The sequence below is a fragment of the Coptis chinensis genome, chromosome 3 (assembly GCF_015680905.1).
Source record: "Coptis chinensis isolate HL-2020 chromosome 3, ASM1568090v1, whole genome shotgun sequence".
Taxonomy (NCBI): Eukaryota; Viridiplantae; Streptophyta; class Magnoliopsida; order Ranunculales; family Ranunculaceae; genus Coptis; species Coptis chinensis.
The window spans coordinates 105,565,976-105,585,539 of NC_141458.1; the positions used below are offsets into that span (position 1 = coordinate 105,565,976).

A 19,564-nucleotide genomic window follows, 5' to 3' on the forward strand; every position below is an offset into this window, starting at 1 on the left:
ACTCCAGCTGAAGTTTTCGTTATTTCTTTTTAGTGTGATTTTTCTTTTTCTTTTTCAACATAATTCTTCCCTAAGGCTGAGTCCAATGGCTCTCTATCCCTTTAAAAGTAGTGTTAAAGTCAATAAAGTAGAGCTAAAGTCAATAAAGTAGCTCTAAAATAGAGCTAAAGTAGAGCTAAAGTCAATAAAGTAGAGCTAAAGTCAACATATTTCACTCTCTATCTCTATTTTACTCTCTAACACTACTTTTAAAGGGATAGAGAGCCATTGGACTCAGCCTAACACTAACGAATACTGAATGACAAAATATACAAAAAAATGTTACATAATATTACCAACGGCAGATGTATATGTGTTACTAATGAAAAACCTCATTGGTTGCAAATTAGTCCAAATGGTGTAGCTCTACGGAGTTATGTATTAGGAAATTGTGACATAACTAATTGAGCTCAAACCCGACCGGTATAAGAAATAGTTTCTTAATGCTCAATTGATGTTAAATGTCAAATTGGATCAATTAGACATGGAAAACAAATTCCAAATGGTCTAATTGTGAATACAAGTAAGGTGGAGGGACTTAGATATAATTAATAGTAGGAAAAGACTTTCTTGAAAGTTCCAATGGCTTTATTGTAAATATGGATTTGTTAATGGGCACTTTTCATATTAAATAAATATATATTAAAGGGTTTTAATATAAGATACAAAATTGTATAATGAGGACTTGTCTTTTTAAGATAAGATTTGGAATCCTAAGTGGATCCACTATCTCAAAGTTTCTCTATATAAGAGAATAACTTTTTGGAGAAAGGGACCATTAGTCTTTCCAGAAAAAATATAACTAAAAGTAGAAGAAAAACAAAAGTGTTTTGTGGGTGAAGATTAAACTTTGGAAATTTGGATTGACTTTGGAAAGTTTTTATTTGAATCAATCTCTTTTAATTTTTTTTGATCAATACTAGCTTTAAAGATGGTATTTTGTAATCTAACAATCAATTTGCCAGATTAGTGTTGAAGTGGGAAAATCGGTTATCAACTAGGCTTAAGTCTTTGGAAACCTTTTCACCTGGTTATTCCGGTTTGCACCTTGCGCACCCTAGACGAGACTTAGAAACTTATTCGAAATTGCCTGTTTTTATGTGTCCAAATCCAGTGGACTATTTAATTTCCTGGGCCGTAACGGGCCGGGCTTAAGTCCATAAACTCATACGCTAAAAAAACCTAGGGGGTCTAGGGTTTATGCACCATCATCAGCTTTAAATCCCCATCGTTAACAAGTCTTTCTTTCTTGTTTTTTTTTACTTGCTCTAGTAGTTTTCAAGAGAGAGAGAAAGATGGCATTGGAGATACAGAAGAGAGAAGACATACAAATGATGTTAGCAGCATCTGTTCATCTTGGTACCAAAAACTGTGACTATCAAATGGAAAGATACGTCTTCAAAAGACGCTCTGATGGTAATAACCTTGTTTGTTTTTTTTTTTAAATATTTTTATTAGATCTGTAATATGTTTTTTGATACGTAGGTATCTTCATTATAAACCTTGGGAAAACTTGGGATAAGCTCCATCTGGCTGCTAGAGTTATTGTTGGTATTGAGAACCCTCAAGACATCATTGTCCAATCTGCAAGGATATATGGTCAGAGAGCTGTGTTGAAGTTTGCACAGTATACTGGTGCACATGCAATAGCTGGAAGGCACACACCTGGAACTTTTACTAATCAACTTCAGGCGTCATTCAGTGAACCTCGGTTACTAATCCTCACTGACCCAAGAACTGATCACCAGGTACGACCCTTTCACAGTTTCACTATTACAAGTTGATGGAACTGGCCTTTACTTACTTTTTTGTCGTGTAATTACTTGCAGCCCATTAAGGAAGCTGCTCTGGGTAATATCCCAACTATTGCTTTCTGCGATACGGATTCTCCAATGCGCTATGTTGATATTGGCATTCCTGCCAATAACAAGGGAAAACAGAGCATAGGTTGTCTATTCTGGCTGTTAGCAAGGATGGTTCAGCAGATGCGTGGCGCTGTTCTTCCTGGGAAAAGATGGGATGTGATGGTAAAATATTTTCTTGAACTACTATTTTTATACTTTCTAGATTTCATGTGTATATCTTTGTTCCCTTTGGGGTAGTATTAGTAAATGCATAACTGAACTGTGGAAGTTCTATCTGTAATTCTCTGGAGTTCAATAGAGCCATTTTTTTTGCTGTGGGGTTGTCTTTGCTTTTTCGTTTGTTGGGCACTTCGCTTTTTTTGGAGTGTCCGGCTTGTGCTTACCCGAGTAATAACTTCTGGGTCTACCTAATGACTTCACTCCCATTCTAGTCCTTGGCAACCATGGCTAGACTCTTAGGAGTATAGGAGATGATGGGAACGTATTCATTTTTGGTTTGACCCACTCATTGCTTGGTATAGGTTAAAGTCTAGTGGATTACCTGCTTATGAATGAGGCAGCAAGTAGTTTGATTGATGAAACTCTGACTCGTTTTACTATCATTAACTTTTAACTGAGAATTTTTTTCCAGGTGGATCTGTTTTTCTACAGAGAACCTGAGGAAGCCAAGGACCAGGAAGGAGATGAAATTCCTGCAATTCCTGATTATGCTGCTCCAGGTCTTCAAGGTGCTGATACTCAGTGGTCTAACCAAGGTGTCGATACCCAGTGGACTGCCGATGTTGGTGATGCCCAGTGGAATCCAGATCTCATTCCCATTCAAACTGTAACTCCTGCTGTGGTTGAATATACACAAGCCGCAGGTAAGGAAGAATCCTGGCTTTCTTTTTGTACTGTTTAACTTGTTTGTGTATGTGTATTTAGCTGTGAAGGGAATGATAACATTGTCATTTTAACTGTCAAACATGTTTTTATTTTATTTTATCAGGATGAAACGGTGTCTTATCTGTCTAGTGTTTCCTAGCGTATAATTTTTTAAAAATTTCAGTTGCCTTCTCCTATTGTGCTTCCCTTGCGGCAAATGATTTTGAGTTGTTTTATTATTTTTACCATGTATGCATGTCAGATGTTACTTTTGCATTATCAACTGTTTTGTGACTCAATTTCCAGCAATCAGCCTCATCCTAAATATATTCAAATGTGACTCAATTGTGTCTCCGTCTTGTTAGTACGGTTTACATATAGACCTCTAGGAGTCTAGGGAGTATGTGTACGAGGTTGTGTGTACAGCTGCATTTTGGCTTGTCGTGAAATTTTTTGGCTTGCAATTTATACCTACTATAAAAGAGCGTATGTGTTACATTGTTTGACACTGTAATATGTTATATGCATATAATAACTAAACTAGAGTGTGTATCAATATAATTTTGTAAATGCTACATTATGCTAACAGCTTTGTGTTTTCTTTTTAATGATTCTTTTTGTTATTGTTATCTACAGTTTCGCAGGAAGCAGATGAATGGGCTGCAGCTCCAGCACCAGCACCAGCACCAGCACAAGCCCAGGCAACTAGTCTTCCTCCTCCTAGCTGGGATTGATTAACTTAAATGTTGGGTTTCCTTTTCACTACGATAAAGTTAATTTAGATATCATTTTGGCTGATTTTCATACATAAAGTGACGGTAGTTTTCTTATGCATCATCTTTGAACTGTTGGAATGATGCATCTTTGGAATATTATGACTTGTTTAAATGCTGGCTTTTGTAGTGGATTATTTGTATTTGTCTGATTTTGAATCCTAAGTTTATCTGGTTACTTGTGATCGAGGCTTCTCTTAATGGTTTCCATTTCACTTTAGTTATGGTGCAGTACACAAAAAGAAGGTAGGCTCGGATGGGATGTGTTAGGTTCCAATTAAAGTGATTGACTATCCATTGCAATATTGCGTTGTTTTCATTTCAATCTCAGTTCCTCCACAGAAATTGTTCAATTGGGCAATTGGGCATTGGACCTTCCATCGGTTTAGGGTATTCAAATTATTGTACTCGTTTATTTTAGATTTTCTTGGACGAGAAATGAGGTCGTTTAAATATAACTACTATATTTATCTTGAGTAGACATCGGCTCACATCGCTTTACCACAAAGAAGCCTTATCGAGGGCGAATTCATTGGCTGGGCAAAACAGTGACACGATTTGAAGCTTAATTGATAAAAACAATTCTGGAAGTTGTCGCACCATTTCTGAGCTAGATATTCGCCGGTTGGCTAGTGCCCAACCAGTCCTACGAAATATGAATAAAATTTTCACCCTACTTTTGGAAAATGTGAAGCCAATTGGATATACAAGAATGCATTATGCATATCATGGATATCAGTAGCGCAGTGTCTTTTAGAGTTTTTGTCACACCAATTTTACCCGTAGCAGCAACCAGATAAAAAGTTAAACTGCAATGACAATGTGCTTAGAGTGGAAAGACAATGGCCCAGTTCATATAATACTATCCACATATAACAGACCTTCAAGTGTGACTTTTTCAATTTCGGCAAATAAAACAGTTGCTAGAAGAGCCACGGACATCAATTGTCGTCAATATAGACCGACTTCCCTAATGCAGTTTTTTTTTTTTTTATCTGTATTTTGCTGGAATCCCAAAACGAAAGGAATTTCACAGCTTTTCCATGAAGAATTTATTTTAAATTGTTAAATCTACAATATTGACTACTTTTGCCAGTCACCAGTTGCTTCTCCAGGTGGAGAGTATGTGTGAAGTTTTATGGCTCTTGATGAATCTACGACATCGACTACGACAGCATGCTGAATAAACAACATAGTGCCCTGATTTCTTGATTAATTCATGCAGCAAGCTCAATAAAGCAATCCCCTAAAATGGTTACCAGAATCAAGTTGATCATAATCTTCATAACTCCGTCACATGTTGTTGTTGTTCAGTGGTTACCCTTTTTTCTTCTATGTTTCGTAAAATGTAGGTAAGATGGGGCTGAACAAATCTTTGTTCATTCCTATGTTCAGCTAAAAGAAGGTTAAAAACAACATCTACAAGCACAGAATATAGGGGCAAAGCTTTCAAAAGGGCGGATCACTCGGCTTTTTAAAAACAAATAATTTGGTGTTACAAACACCCTTGATTAAAGCCACGTCCATCCTAGTCAAGTTGATGTGCACCAGCACGACTTGCATCAGGTGGATGTCTAGGAATGTTGGAACGCCCAGGGAAGCCCTTGCAGTCTATTGACATATTCTAGCCTCGGTCTGAGAAAACAATAAACAATTTGAGTTTTAAGGCCCTAGTCCCTAGAAATGAATTCCGAGGATCATAAAGCACTTTTGGAGCCTAGATTACCATCATCTGACATGAATCCGGCGCTTCCTCCATTTTTAAGCAGCAGACCCACTACTGAATCATTGTCGGACAATGTTATCATTCTGTGTCGTTCACATTTTCTCTTAAACAAACTCACCCACCCACACAAGAATTTAATGAACATGACCTACAAGTCTACACTTGTATAAAGGACATCCAGTTGAAAAACAGTGAGTCAGTAAATATTTACAGGACGGGAAACTCCATGATCCATAACCTTGTGGATGAAGGAATAGAGAGCTCCAAAAAGAAAGAATTTAAATGTAACTATTCATTGTCATACTTCTGTACCTGAATTTGACGGATATTTCATCACCAATCAATGTTGCAGATGTGAGAGCCAAAGAAGGGCCTTCCTTAGGGAGATATCTTACAAACAATTCCATGCTCCCTTCGTTCTCACTCTTTTCTTTTTATCTCCTCTTCTGAGGATCAATATCCTTAAGAGGGATGTTCAATGAGGTAGGAGACTAATATTTGATGAGAATATAAATCCTCTCGGCTGATATCAATGCCACAAGGTCTCTCCATAGTTTACCCACTGCACGAAGCTATCTGAAAACTCGCCAAGATCATCAAAATTCTGGTCTGTGTCATGCGAAAGTTTTATATCATCCTGTGTTATTCCCTGCACAAGGGGCAGAAAGAATTCTCACATGTAATCCGAACAAAGACTCAGTGAGTTGTACATTAAATGTTGATGCACTTCGCTCTAAGGAAAAGGAAAAAATCTATTAAATGATGTAGTAGTTCATAACTTCATACGAATAATGTTTGTTTCACACCAGACTTTACTGACATTTGTAATCAGACCAATTAATCAGTTTATGCAACTGATAGATTCTGAATGCGCTAAAGTCAACATATCTTCAGCATCAGAGATAGCAAACTGAAATTTCAGTTAATCAGGTTCAAATTGAGAAATGGAATAAGGTAGATTGGGTATCTGGATTCTAAAGGAAATTCATAACTAATGGTTAGATCTAACTCAGGTCAGCTCCAAATTAAGCAGGAAGCTTTTAGTTACATGTTTAGCTGTCACAGATATGAGCATATTGATTCCAGTTTTGCGTTGTTTCACTTTGTCAAAAAGGCGCACTACAATTATGTCTAGTAGACCAATCTCGGATAGGGTAGTTGCTTACAAAGTGAAAATATTAAAATCACAAAATTTCATTAAAACATCCTTAACGACAAAGTTCTATGGAATCTTGTGTCCTTCATATCTCAAAATATGATCAATCATGTTAATACAATCATTGGATAGGGTTGTTTCCTGTACTACACTACTCTTCTACCAAAGTAGATGGAAGTAAGCCATGTAAAACATGATAGATATAAAAAATTGAATAAAAAATTCTACGTACTTTATATCATCGTGAACAAATAAAAGTAGCACCAACCTTAATGCTTGATCCATTTTCACTCGCAGTTGGCGTTGCTTCACCGGTTATTCCATTTACAACATTCTCCATTGACATGCCTGTGACTGGAGAGTTCATGAGAGTTGACCTGCACCAATGAAAATGCAGAGGTTCTACTTAATTCTTGACACAAATAATATGCACATTAAACCACCTATCTTTTTTTTCTCAAGAACCAATCTCAGTTTCATTATTGCGTTTTGGAAATGGCAACCTCCTCAGATATTCAATAATCCTCAAGTGTAACTACCAACAAACACTGTCAGAATCTTCAGGGAGTACCCTGTTAAAGATCAGCCATACCAGTTCTTCAAGTGAAACCCACTGCTGATCAGGTTTAAGCACCAGTTGTAACACACTAACACTTAAAAGTTGAAGCCTACTTTATTCTTTCAGTTTCATCTTCTTGTTATCTGTACAATAATATCTAATCAATGGAGAGGAGAAATCATAGAGATGGGATCTGCAGGTATCTGGATGGAACCTAAGATATCCTAAGTTCCAGATTAGGACGGCCACCCTTGGCCAGTCCTCATTACCTGCTAAGGTGAGTAGCATATAGCAAAATAACTTTACAGATTTACAGTACAAAAGAATCCCAAATGGAATCTATGTTTTGTCAATAGATCTGACACTTGAAAGCAAAATTATTAAATTTCACAGAAAGGGGTTGGAAACTGAATTTTATTTTGGGATTCGCTTAACATAACTATAAACAAATACATTGAAAAAAGTTTTAAGAAGAAAAAAATCTTATAAAGCGCTTTCGGGATTAACTCTAACGAAATACATTACCTTTCATATGGCTCTTCCTCGCATGAATTTCCAGAGGAAGAAAGCCAGTCAATATCAACAAAATTCGAGCAGCTAGCTGATTCCTCGTCAAAATATATATGATCACTTTGCACATCTGCAAAGAGATGCTTGCGACTCATCGAAGGTGTGTATCTACAAAAGTGAAAAAGAACAATATGCACATTTTAGTGGCCTATGAAAGAGTTGGAGCTGATGCACACTTTTTTCCAAAACCCAAAAACATCACTTTTTTTCATATCCAAATCAGCATTCATGCACTTATAGTCAAATATACACCGTCAAATACGAGATTATGCATTAAGAAAGCAGAGGTATGGAATATATATTTATGAGTCATAATTGTTCCACCAGTAAATGCGATTTCTATCACAAACAATAATGAAATGCTCCAAGAGAAATTATGTTTATATATAGTAAGAAAAAGAAGGGGATACGTCCTAAGGAAAACAGAAAACAAAAATAAGGATCAATGATCCAACAGAGTGAAGTTGGTAAGAAAGACAACGACCATGGAGTTCAATACCACCAGCAAGGAAGGAATGGAGGATCCTTGTGAAAGATGAAGAGTCAAAGTTTAGAAAAAGGTCTCCCTACTGACCGATATTTCTACTATTGACCAATCATGCAGAGTATATGCATGGGAATAGAACTGAAACCTCAGATCCATTAACTTTACTGTATCTCAAATAATACAATGATCCCCTGGGGTACAGCAACCAGAATAACCCTTATCATGCAATCATACTTTGCTTTGAGTAAGTTTGTGAAATTATTTACCAGAGAGTTTGGAATGATTAATTGAGAAGAAACAAAAATAATTAAATAAATAGATAATAGCAATGATAGGCATAGTGAAGTTAGCTGACCTGGAGTATGATACATCGCTTCCGCATGTTGAGATTTCTGGTGTCGAATCAGAAAGACCATCACCACCATGAGTTCTTTCAGGCAAGGATGTATTAGCAGGTGTCTTCCCTGAATTTGTGGCTGGCATTGGAGTACCAAGAATATTGCCATCTGATAAGGATCTTTTAAATAATGACCTATAGAGACATTGAGATCGCCGATTAATAAACCGTTTTGGAAGAGAACCGAAAAATAAGCTTGATAAAACATAGTCTGATTCGTTCCTCAATGTCGTTGGGACAAAAACTGAATTAATGTTGGACAAGAATTCAAACTTTACACGTTTACCTCGCAATTTCCCCAGAAAAAGTATGAATACCCCTTCTAGCATTGTAGTGTTGGTCTGAATCCAGTTCCCATAGTTGAGGTTTACCCGGCTGAGGTTGGAAATGCCCCAGGAACCTGCTTGTTTGCATACGGAATAGGGCAAATAAATATTAGATAGATCATTTATATTAAAATAAACAACTAAGGAAGTCCTAAGATTAAGTTGATTGAATGACTGTTGCCCATCCAGAATCCATGTTTATGTACCACTAAATTCATTCTTTTGTATGGAAAGAAGAAAGAGACAGATAAAGAGGTCACAGCAAGCATTGAATTGGCTAATTCTCAAATATAAATATCCATGTGGATCATCAAGGTATGTTTGTGCATTGTATAAATGAAGAATCAGGTAATTAGAAAAAAATAACTTTACAGAAAACATACACATTTATTGCATCCTGCTTCTCAGCATCCATGTAGGCATTGCTATAGTACCGCTGAAGTGTTCTGAAGAATTCCTGTGACTGGGTAGCTGCTTTCCATTGACCTCTTCTCTCGGAGAATACCTATTTAGCATATTAAACAAATATCAGAACGCAGAGCTAGAAACCTGATTAATAAAAAATGAATTAAGTATTACAGAAAACAGAATACCAACTATAAGAGAATACCATCTACAAAATATAGTTAGTCTATAATTGCGTGTTCAATCACAAAATGCCATCTGGAAGAGAATACCATTTCCATATGGTTAGTTCAAAACGGCCTAAATCTCAGTGGAAAGCAACTCTGAACTAAGCATATGGAGACAAAGTAAGCATATGCTCTGAGATAATGCATTTATTGCTCACAGTGAGGAAATGATACTCTTAATAGTTCATAACACCACCATTCCCTTATCCTGTTCTTATAATCATTAGTAACTAGAATGGGAGAGGATATATTTTAACGTGTGACAACCCAGAAGAAACTATGGATCACATCATTTCCAGTCAGATTTTATATAGTGAATTTGGGAATTCATCTTTCAATAAACCACGGATTCAACTTTGGGTAACAACCTCATCTAAGGCCAAGTGGCTGGTGGAGCATATACCCAAGGCAAAAGTATGAGCCTTGTAAGAAGGTATGTTTGACTACAAAGAAAGCGACCCAGATATCATCATACTTGACGTGAAAGAGGTTTTATTTTCTTTTATTATGATGGGCAACGGGGACTTCAAATTTAATACAGCTGAAAGTACAAGGTTCTGTCTGCAACCCTTGTCTTTGGAGGCTCAAGCGGAGGCTCGTTTACTTATGTTTTCTCATATGAATCTCGTCTCCAGCCATTGGAGATCCCATTTCTGTACCAACTCAAGATAAGCTTATTGGACTCTATGGCGTTCTATTATGATGTAGCTTGTGTTGTTCATTTCTGGTGATTAGTTTCTCCATTTGCTTGATTTGCCACTTGTGTGTCTTGCTAGAGGAGTAAGAGGTCTGATGGTAAAGGAATGTGCGGCGATTAGTCTCTCCATTTGCTTGATTAACGAGAACAAATCTAAACACATTAATTACTTATGAATACAAAAGGTTGTAACAGTTTGGACTCTATGGCGATTAGTCTCTCCATACAGTTTGGACTCTATGGCGTTCTATTATGATGTAGCTTGTGTTGTTCATTTCTGGTGATTAGTTTCTCCATTTGCTTGATTTGCCACTTGTGTGTCTTGCTAGAGGAGTAAGAGGTCTGATGGTAAAGGAATGTGCGGCGATTAGTCTCTCCATTTGCTTGATTAACGAGAACAAATCTAAACACATTAATTACTTATGAATACAAAAGGTTGTAACAGTTTGAGTAAGAGTACTACCTTGTTGTGGGCTGCAGACCCGCCATACTGGTGTGCAAGAGTGTCACCCATGGTCTCATAAAACCGCATTAAATCATTAGCCAAAGGAGCATCCAGATCAACTTTTGGAATATTTATTAGTCCCACGGAATGCAGCTGATGTCCAAGAGCAGCCAAACCATATGCATATTGAGCAACATTTGTGCGATCCAAGCAATCTATGCAATTGGTCCTTAGGACGCCCTTTTGAAACGTACATGGCTTCATTACATGGTTTCTACTAGTATCAGCGTCAGCATTATCTTCATCTGGTCCTATTTCCGAGTTATCTTCATTGTCCATTTCATTGCCCGAGCACGTTTGCAAAGACAAATCAGCTACATCACTATTTCTGCTATACAATGCATTTTTATCAGTCCTAAAAGTAACTAAAATTGCAACAAAGAAGTACAGAAGCGCTAGAGCTGTTCCAAAATGCTATATTTCTCTTTCTGTAGTACCGTATCTCCAAAATTTTGGAGTATGTAAGTATGTAACAATTCCAGTACAGAAAAGAATTGTCGTTGGCTAATTCCACTTGAGCCCCACAAACACATTGCAGATCCATTGTCAAGGATCTAACGGATTATTTTGATTGATGGGACAATATTTTTCCTTAAAAATATAAGATTGGATTTGTAGCTCAGTCGACTATTTACAAATTATGGGACATTGGGACTTAAGGAAATGGATGTGTAACAGATGAATGAAATGCAGAACACGGCCGTACTATTTTCCACGAGACAACTCCTTCTAACAGTACTTACCTGAAGTGAGGATGTTCTAAAGGCCCATCAAGCCTCAATTCCGGTGTTACTTGACAGTAGAAGAAACCAGTTAGGTTCAGCGCAAAAGAAGCCACTTTGCCCAATAGTGCCAACACATTTGTAGCTTTGCTGAAAAGGAAACAGATGCTTGAGTTTTTCATCATAATGCTATGTTCAGAAAAAGAGTATCAACATCAGCAATTTGGAAGCCAAAGTAGAAGGTGCAGCCAAGTACCTCCTACAGTGTTTGTGGAGATCCCAATGAAGAAACTTTAGGCGGTTCTCTTCTGATAGATCTTTATTGATAAATTCAATTGCATTAGCAAACTCTGCACGGAGTATAGACTCTCGAGGCTTCCTCTCACGTGTCTGTCAAAGCCAAACACGATGAATAAGATGGGATTATCATATCAAGTGCATCAATTTTGGCTGGGATACTTCAGAGTTCAAGCATTTCATGATACACCAAGATAAAGAGTCCGAAATATAGCAATAGTAAGAAAATGCAGCGCATCAATTGGTGTAACAGTGGACCAGTGGACCAGTGGACACCCAAAAGGCCATAACCAACCATTTTATCTCAAGAAACAAATGAGAGAGGTTCACATACTCAAAGATGGTAGCTATAGTAGGGAAGATATTATGATGATCTAGAATGCAACGTAATAAACGATGGCCTTATGTGAAAGAAAGTTGATAGAGTGACTTCAGAACTATTGACGTGGAAATGAGTCACGTCATAGCTGAGTCAATCCCATGGGTCGCATGCATTAGGCGAGCCCCCATATAATTTTGGTCCAATTTGAATTGTTTTAATTAGTAGCGGGTCACAAGTCTTATTCCTATCGGCTTTGCTTTGTCGTCAGTTAGTATAAATAAGAGGGATTGTAATTAGGGTTCAGTTAGTTAGTTTTTTCGTTTAAGAAATTATGAGAAGAAATAAAAAGAGGGACTTTTAGGTTTTCTTTGGTTTGCTTTTTTAATTAAATTGTGGATTTTGCTAAAATGTTGCTTCCGCCAGTTTAAGAATCTACATTAACTATACTAGACTATCATTCCAAAAAATACCTCACACTGTAAAGGCAATTTAATAGAACAAACCTAGCAGAAGCACATCTTGGTGTGGTTTGTATAGATCAGAAATGAAAACCTTCCATAAACATAACGTAGTATTCATTAAAAAAATTAAACAATGGATTTGTAAAGTTAAAAGAGTGTGGACTTCATGGTGCATCCAGAGTTATTCGATTGAATCCATCGAAAATTTGTAGTTTCAAAATGGCAATAAAGCGTTCATCCTTTAGAGTGATTTCAAAAAAGAAGGAAAAAATCCAGATAAAGTGAGTGTGCACGAGAAGTTTGAAAGAGGAAAGTTTCAGGTTGCATCATATCCTTATTAAAGTTTTTGAAACAAAAAATCCAAAAAGCAAAACACAAAAGCAAAACATAAAATTAAAATAAAAAAAAAAAAAATATGTGTGCATGAGAAGTTCTGAAAAGAAAGAAAGCAGACAAAATAGCATAAAGTTTCAAGAGCAGATTCGGTACATTTGGTTGGAAAATATGACTCTAAGATAGAACTGAGTGGAGGAACAACATACTGACATTGGTGTTGATACATATGAAAGTCTAATTATATCAACGATAAGAAGAATTACCTTAATCAAATTCAAGATAATTATAGGGTTCCCATATCTCTTCACTAGGTTTTCAAAATGAAGCCTGGTAGCTTCATAATTTTCGTCCTTCTTTGACACTGAATTAGGAGAAAGAATGTTAGCATAAAGATGAAAAGAGTTGTCCCTCTGTGTAATAAAATTAATTAGCACAAGACTTACACATTATATCAGGCTTTATATTCAAGCGCGAAGTTTCCTGTGACCAGAAGAGGGGAATGGATCCCCTGTTCTGCACTATCGAACTTACTTGTGTTGGATTTCCTTCAGGAACATCTTCAAACACAATCTGTTCTGTCTCAACATCATTAGCTACTCTACCTTTCTCATTTACACCTCGCTTCAAGTATCTGTAGCAGAAAATACAGTAAGGAGAAAACACAAATTTTCAGTATATATGTCAATACAAGAAGTAAAGGAAACCACGGGTATTTTTAAATGGCAGGTATTTTTCCCCCTCCTCATGTGTGTGACAAAACACTTGAGACAGTAGGTTCACCAGCAGCATGAGATGGGTTAACACAGGATTCAACCCAACCAGCACATAGATCTAAGGATGTATTATCAAGAAAAAGTATATATTTTTGGCTATTAAGACCACCACACAATTGAAGTGATTTAAAGATCACAAGTATGGAATTTGAACGTATTCAATAGTACACAAAGTATAATTGATAGGACTAGTTACATATACCAATATATCCTTCACAACAAAATAATTTCCAACCTGGTTCCAGCATAGTGACGTGAACGCCTAGCAATTAGTGTCAATCTGAAGTCCTTCCCAGATATTGAAAGTTTGGCCTGCAATCAAAAAAATGTTCAGACCTATCACTATCAGTTACAAAATCCTTTCTACAAGAACAAAAGAAAGATGCCATAGAATTGTGTGTCCAATGACTCCTCGATTCAAGGCTCCTCCAAATAAGCACAATGCAACAGGAGGAATTTTTTTATCTACCAAGAGAACAGATTTGACATAACAAATAATGTCTTGCCATTCAGGTTAGTAAACATTTTGAAGAGGGTCATTTCACTTGATGTTGGCATAAGAACACCATTTTGATCATGGCGTGACTCAATGATTTCATTATATTAGTTTATTCACTAAAGCAGCTTCTATCATTCTCTAAAAGTGTTTACCTGTTTGAAAAAACCATATACCAACGCAACAGTCCATAGAGTGTTCTTGAGGTGATTGCGGATACCTCGTGTCAAGAACTCATTCCAGACGAACATTGTATCATAAAGGACCTGCCCTGTCTCGCCATCAGACAAATTCTTTTGAAGACTACACATAGCATGGTATGAGTAGCTGAAAAAGAAGTCCTTTGTAAGATCCACTGTGCATAGGAGCTTCTTGTATCTATGCCATCAATAAGAGAAAACAAAAAAAGCACAAATTACATGAAAACATGCCCACCAAGATCAAAATTAGATTATATAAAATATGAATCAAATGGCTAACAAAATAAAAAACAACAAGAAAAAAAGAAAATAGTGTAGCCCACAAACCTTGGTGATACTTTTGCTGTTCAAACATGTTATAAGGACATCATGATTCCCTTGACAGATGTACAGATACTGATAACTAATGCGGATGTGGTCAATACCTAATGTTTTTAATGTAATTATCATAAAGATGATTATAAGAACTATACTGCAGTATCAATTTCTTACTGATTTGCCGTTAAAAGGGTTTATCTAAGAGTTTGCATGTGTAACTGCAGCAACATATGATATAACTATTGAACTAGTAATAATACGTCCAAGTATTTCTTGCACCAAAGTCAAACCAAAAAGTAAAGAAAAAGATTGACACTATACCAATCATTTCTCTAGTTACATAGAAGAATGAAGAATTATGAAGAATGACATCTAGAGTTCTCTTTATAAGTACCACAACATTGTACATTTACATCAAGAATGAACAAAAGACCTGTTCTCATATCTAGAATTAGCCATATTGGACCGAACAGTAGAGTTTGGAAGCGGAATCATCTCGCTCTTGGTGACAGAGTATACTGTGTGGCCAGAAATTGCACCGATTTGTCTTCTTTTCGTGATGACCAGCATATAATAAGGACCCAAAAATTTGATGAACCCTAAAAAGAAGATAACAAAAACAACATGAGTATGTAAAAGACGACGTGGTGGATAGTGTTCTCAAACATAAATGTGATTTGACATACCAACGATTCCGTAGCACGTAGTAACAAATTTAAGTCCCCCGGTAGACATGTTTCCTTCGTGTATCCGCTTCAAGAGATCGTAACATTCACCTTCCGAGTAAGTAGTAGAATCCTCACGAATGTTTAGCTCGGTAGGATCTAGTCTATCAATCTTTAACACTCTCCATAACGTCCTACTCTTATCTCTTCCTACCATATAAAATTTCTGTTCCAAAATAATAATATGAACTGCATCAGTATTAAATTCACAGCTAAAAACACCTCATAATTCAAGTCAACTTTTTCATACACATTCAATCATAAAACAGTAATCATGTGAACAGACATAAAACTAAAGTATAATTAATTAGATCTTGGATCAAGAAAATTAATTACCGATCGAGTTTCGTAAAGTCTGAATTTCTGCAAATAATAGTTTCTAGATGATGCCTCTTTCTCTTCCGCCATACTTTAAAAACCCAAAAAATAAAATAAAAATAAAGATCCCGAGCCTGTTTCGGCTCGGGTCAGACTCAAACAAACATGCAAATAATAACAGACAAAAAAAAGAAAAAAACACTCGGATCTTAAAATAGATAGATAGCTATTTGTCGTCCAACACCTATTTGAGTAATGGTGTTGGGTTGCTTCAAGTATAGCATTATTTTTTTTTACTACTCTAGTTTACAACTCAATAATAATAATAACACTTTAAACACAACTCTCTCTTCTTCCATTCAACAGATCGAGCGAGAGAGAGATAGAAAGTAAATGAAATGAAATGAAATTCTCGTTGGGAAAAAAAAAAGGAGGTGGGAAAAAACGGAGGACTTGTTGTCAGAAAGACAGAGGAGAGAGAAAATGAGAGTTTGAGATTCTACGAGGCAAAAGGAAAACCACAGACCACAGAAAAAGGGAAAATTAATTGGGAAAAATTCAATTTTCTCCTTTCTAGAATACTAGACTAGACTTGCATTATTGCCAATTATTTTTATTTGATTGATGATGTAAGAATGTTAATAGATTGGTTTGACTTTTTTTTAAAGAAATAGATATCTTTTGAGTTCCTCCTTCTTACTTTGACTTTAATTGGATCTATGGATATTCTCGTGATGTTGTAGACTGAAAGTCGGGTAGCTATACAGTGTTTTTCTTGTTATCTTGCAGTTGTAAAATTTGGCATGGTTTTAGATTTTTCTTGTTATCTTTCAGTTGGAAAATTTTTGGCATGGTTTTTTTAGACCCCTCTTTTTCAAAAAATAATTAGTATTAGGTGTAAATGATTTTATATTATATATAAGTCCTTTGTAAAGAACTATAGAAGTTTAAGCTCATTGAGGTAGTCCCGTTAGCTATAAGAAAATATTAAGGAAAACTTAATGAAGATTATTTGGTAAATTGTATTCAATTGAAATGATATTACAATAAGCAAGTTCGCTTAATTTTCAGTACATCTCAATGACTATTCATGTGATTGAGTGTAATATAAGCAATCAAAACTAATGCTAACATTCTACAGCCCATATTTGATCGAAACTAAACATTATTTGTAATATAAGCAATTAAAACTAATGCTAACATTCTATCGCCCATATTTTATCGCAGCACTTATTCCAAATCCACTGTCAAATTGTAGTGGAGTGTAAATTTCACATGGTTAATTACATACAAATATTGATATTACCGGTATTTACTCATCAAATGAAAATTGTTATACATCTCAATTATTTGTGTATTCCGATCATATGAACTATTTTGTGATTACATTTGAACCAATACACTGAAGAACTTAAACAAGCTGTGTCTATGTTGGGGGGAGTTTTACCCATGGTTTTAGTGGTTGATAAACAGAAAACAGAAGAAATGCTGAAGATAGTTCGTGATTCGAACGAACCCATTATTTCGGAATTTCAGTTTTTCAAAAAATTGAAATTTCAAATATAGTATCGAAATAATTGAAATTCCAAATGAATTTGAAATTCCGAATTCTATAGGGTTGAAACCAGAGAAATTTCGAAAAAACACACGTCTCTTAAACCAGAAAAAAACAGAGTGAAAATTTTGTAATTTTTTATTTATTTTAAACAGTTATGTGCACCGAAATAACCGTGTCAAACTTTGTCACGTTACATGTTAGCAATATTATCACGAAATTGCAATTTGGCTGAATCTATGACAACATACGAGAAATGTGGACGGATGAATTTGTAATAACCAGACTTAATGGTGGCTAGTAGCTACGAATAAAAACGTTTTACAAGAAGGTAAAAATGATTAAGAGCATCTCCAATGGGGAGGGCGTAAACCGTATAGAGTTACAAGTATAAAAAAAAAACTATTTCCAATGGGTGGGTACCATAGTATACTATAAGTAATAGACTATTAATAACTAATAAAAATGATGGGGAATTTCCCATCCAATTATTAGGCGGCACTCAAAGAAACATTCATAATAAAAACAAAATCGGACGTTACTTAAAATACTTTTGTTGCTTGTGTACGGTTTTACGTAAATAAGTCTCTCTCCACCGTGACTAATCTTGCAAAGCAAATCCATGTAGTTAGAATTTTTTTTGTCAGACTTTAAAAATGTGTATTGTTTTCCTTGCTTTTAGTCCTTCTTATAATAACATCTTCTCTTCTTCTTCTAGTACTAGTTTTGATCCTAGGTGTGGTTCATTTGTACCCCCATGTTAGATAACAATCCCAACATCACTAGATCTTTGAATAATAATTTTGAATTACAAAAACAAACACCACCTTCAAATCATATTGATTTGTATTCTTAGAAATTTTGTGATCGATAAATCCAAAGTGTTTGAAGGTTTGGGTAGACGCGAATTCATATTAGAACATTCTTACTTGTTTGTTTTCAAAAACTATAATTGCATTGTTGAATTTTTTTCGATTGCCATTCCTAGTTTGAGATTGGGAATTGCCTGAAACAGATGGATTGAAGAAGGAAACCCTTTTTGGTTTTTTTATTTTTTATTTTTTCAATTAAATGCTACTTTAATCAACATATCTCGGTCGAAAAGTCAGACGTCATCTTAAGTGACATTTCAATACATTTTTCTCTTAAACGACACTCAAACTAAACATCCATCCTTGTTTTAGAATATACTATGTTCTAATTTTCCCCATTGGAAACTATTTATAATGTATATTTTGGTTAATACATGAGAGTGTAGTGTGGGGGTGGGGGTAGTAGCACCCATGTGGAGGCTATGTGGAAGTGTAAAATTACACTTTCTATTGGAGGTGCCCTAAGAAACAATATGCTTGTATTTAGCCAATCCATCTATTTGTCAGGGGTTGAAAAAGTCAAATTAAAGTCCATATGTGAAATTTGATTATGCGGTGAGTTCTGGTGAAGTGGTGAGTAAGATTTAAGAGCATTCTCAATACAAGTCACTATGAGGAGAAATTGAGAGTTTTCACCTTTGAATACTAAAAAACTCTTGCCCAATGCAGAGCAAAGTCAATAACTTGTAATTAAGTCACAACAAGGGTAGCACTTGCTACTAAGATTTTCACTAAGTTGTGAGCTTAAAACGGAATGTTTTATTTCGTCTCGTGTGTTTTTTTTAAATTTGTTCGTTTTTTTTTCTAGACGGGAAATATTTCTGTCCCACGTGTTTTTTCGGTTTTTTTTTAACTTCGGACAGAATGTTTCAGTCTGTCTAGCGTTTTTTTTATTTTTACATTTAGACAGAATCAAACATTCTGTCCAAAGTTTAAAGTCACATCTACATTGGGCAACCTTTTATTATTTAAAGAGGAAAAATAGTCCTACGTGGAAGTGAAAAAAAGTTAGTTGCATTCAGGAATAATTTGGTAATCATAATCATTTTCAATCTAATTCATTGCATTATTGAAGTGATATCATAATTCAAGAGGCTCATTTCCATTTTCTCAAGTGCAGCTTGACTAGTCCCAAACATGGCCTCAAGTTAGTAGTTTTCCAAAACCAGATGCAGTTACGAAACCCAGTGATTGTCACTCACCACAGGCCACTGACTAAAATTTCAGCTTGACTAATGGTTCGTTCTTATTAATATAGAGCCTTGAACAGAGTTGATTGGTTTAAAATTATTTCCTGATATGTTAGGTTGGCTACTTGGCTATACACTGTTTGAGCCTTTGAGGCTTTTAGCAGAACTTAATCTCCCAAGAATCCAAGAATTTGGATATTAAACTCGACCTTTCTATAACCTGCCTGCAGATTTGAGATTTTTACTGATGCTCAAAAGTCAAATCAACCATTTACCAGTAATCGCCACAGGAGCACACTCCTTCAACAAAGTGGTGAAAGTGATAACAGTCCCTCATTATGATTTCTCTATCTGTAAGTTTGGATATGAACTTGGTTGCCTCG

General features: G+C 35.7%; 2 protein-coding genes across 3 annotated transcripts; one reads left to right on the top strand and one right to left on the bottom strand.

The window, feature by feature from the left end:
* Positions 1–1,186: 1,186 nt before the first annotated feature.
* LOC147512562 (small ribosomal subunit protein uS2y-like) lies at positions 1,187–3,728 on the top strand. The gene is made up of 5 exons (XM_086595594.1): positions 1,187–1,455; positions 1,525–1,787; positions 1,869–2,066; positions 2,536–2,767; positions 3,405–3,728. The coding sequence occupies exons 1-5, from the start codon at positions 1,335–1,337 to the stop codon at positions 3,500–3,502; spliced, it is 912 nt and encodes a 303-aa protein (XP_086451720.1). The 5' UTR covers positions 1,187–1,334; the 3' UTR covers positions 3,503–3,728.
* A 1,672-nt stretch (positions 3,729–5,400) lies between these two features.
* Positions 5,401–16,134, bottom strand: LOC147512563 (phosphoinositide phosphatase SAC2-like). 2 transcript variants are annotated; one of them, XM_086595593.1, is made up of 16 exons: positions 15,583–16,134; positions 15,208–15,412; positions 14,955–15,120; positions 14,159–14,381; positions 13,743–13,819; positions 13,178–13,365; positions 12,998–13,095; positions 11,575–11,708; positions 11,340–11,468; positions 10,555–10,924; positions 9,146–9,267; positions 8,723–8,836; positions 8,395–8,571; positions 7,508–7,660; positions 6,692–6,800; positions 5,401–5,916 (listed from the first exon to the last, which is right to left on the bottom strand). In XM_086595593.1, exons 1-16 carry the CDS (start codon positions 15,652–15,654, stop codon positions 5,797–5,799), a joined length of 2,457 nt encoding a protein of 818 aa, XP_086451719.1. In that variant the 5' UTR covers positions 15,655–16,134; the 3' UTR covers positions 5,401–5,796. The 2 variants fall into 2 exon arrangements, with proteins under 2 accessions (XP_086451719.1, XP_086451717.1); XM_086595591.1 differs by having other exon boundaries at positions 10,555–10,927.
* Positions 16,135–19,564: the final 3,430 nt, after the last annotated feature.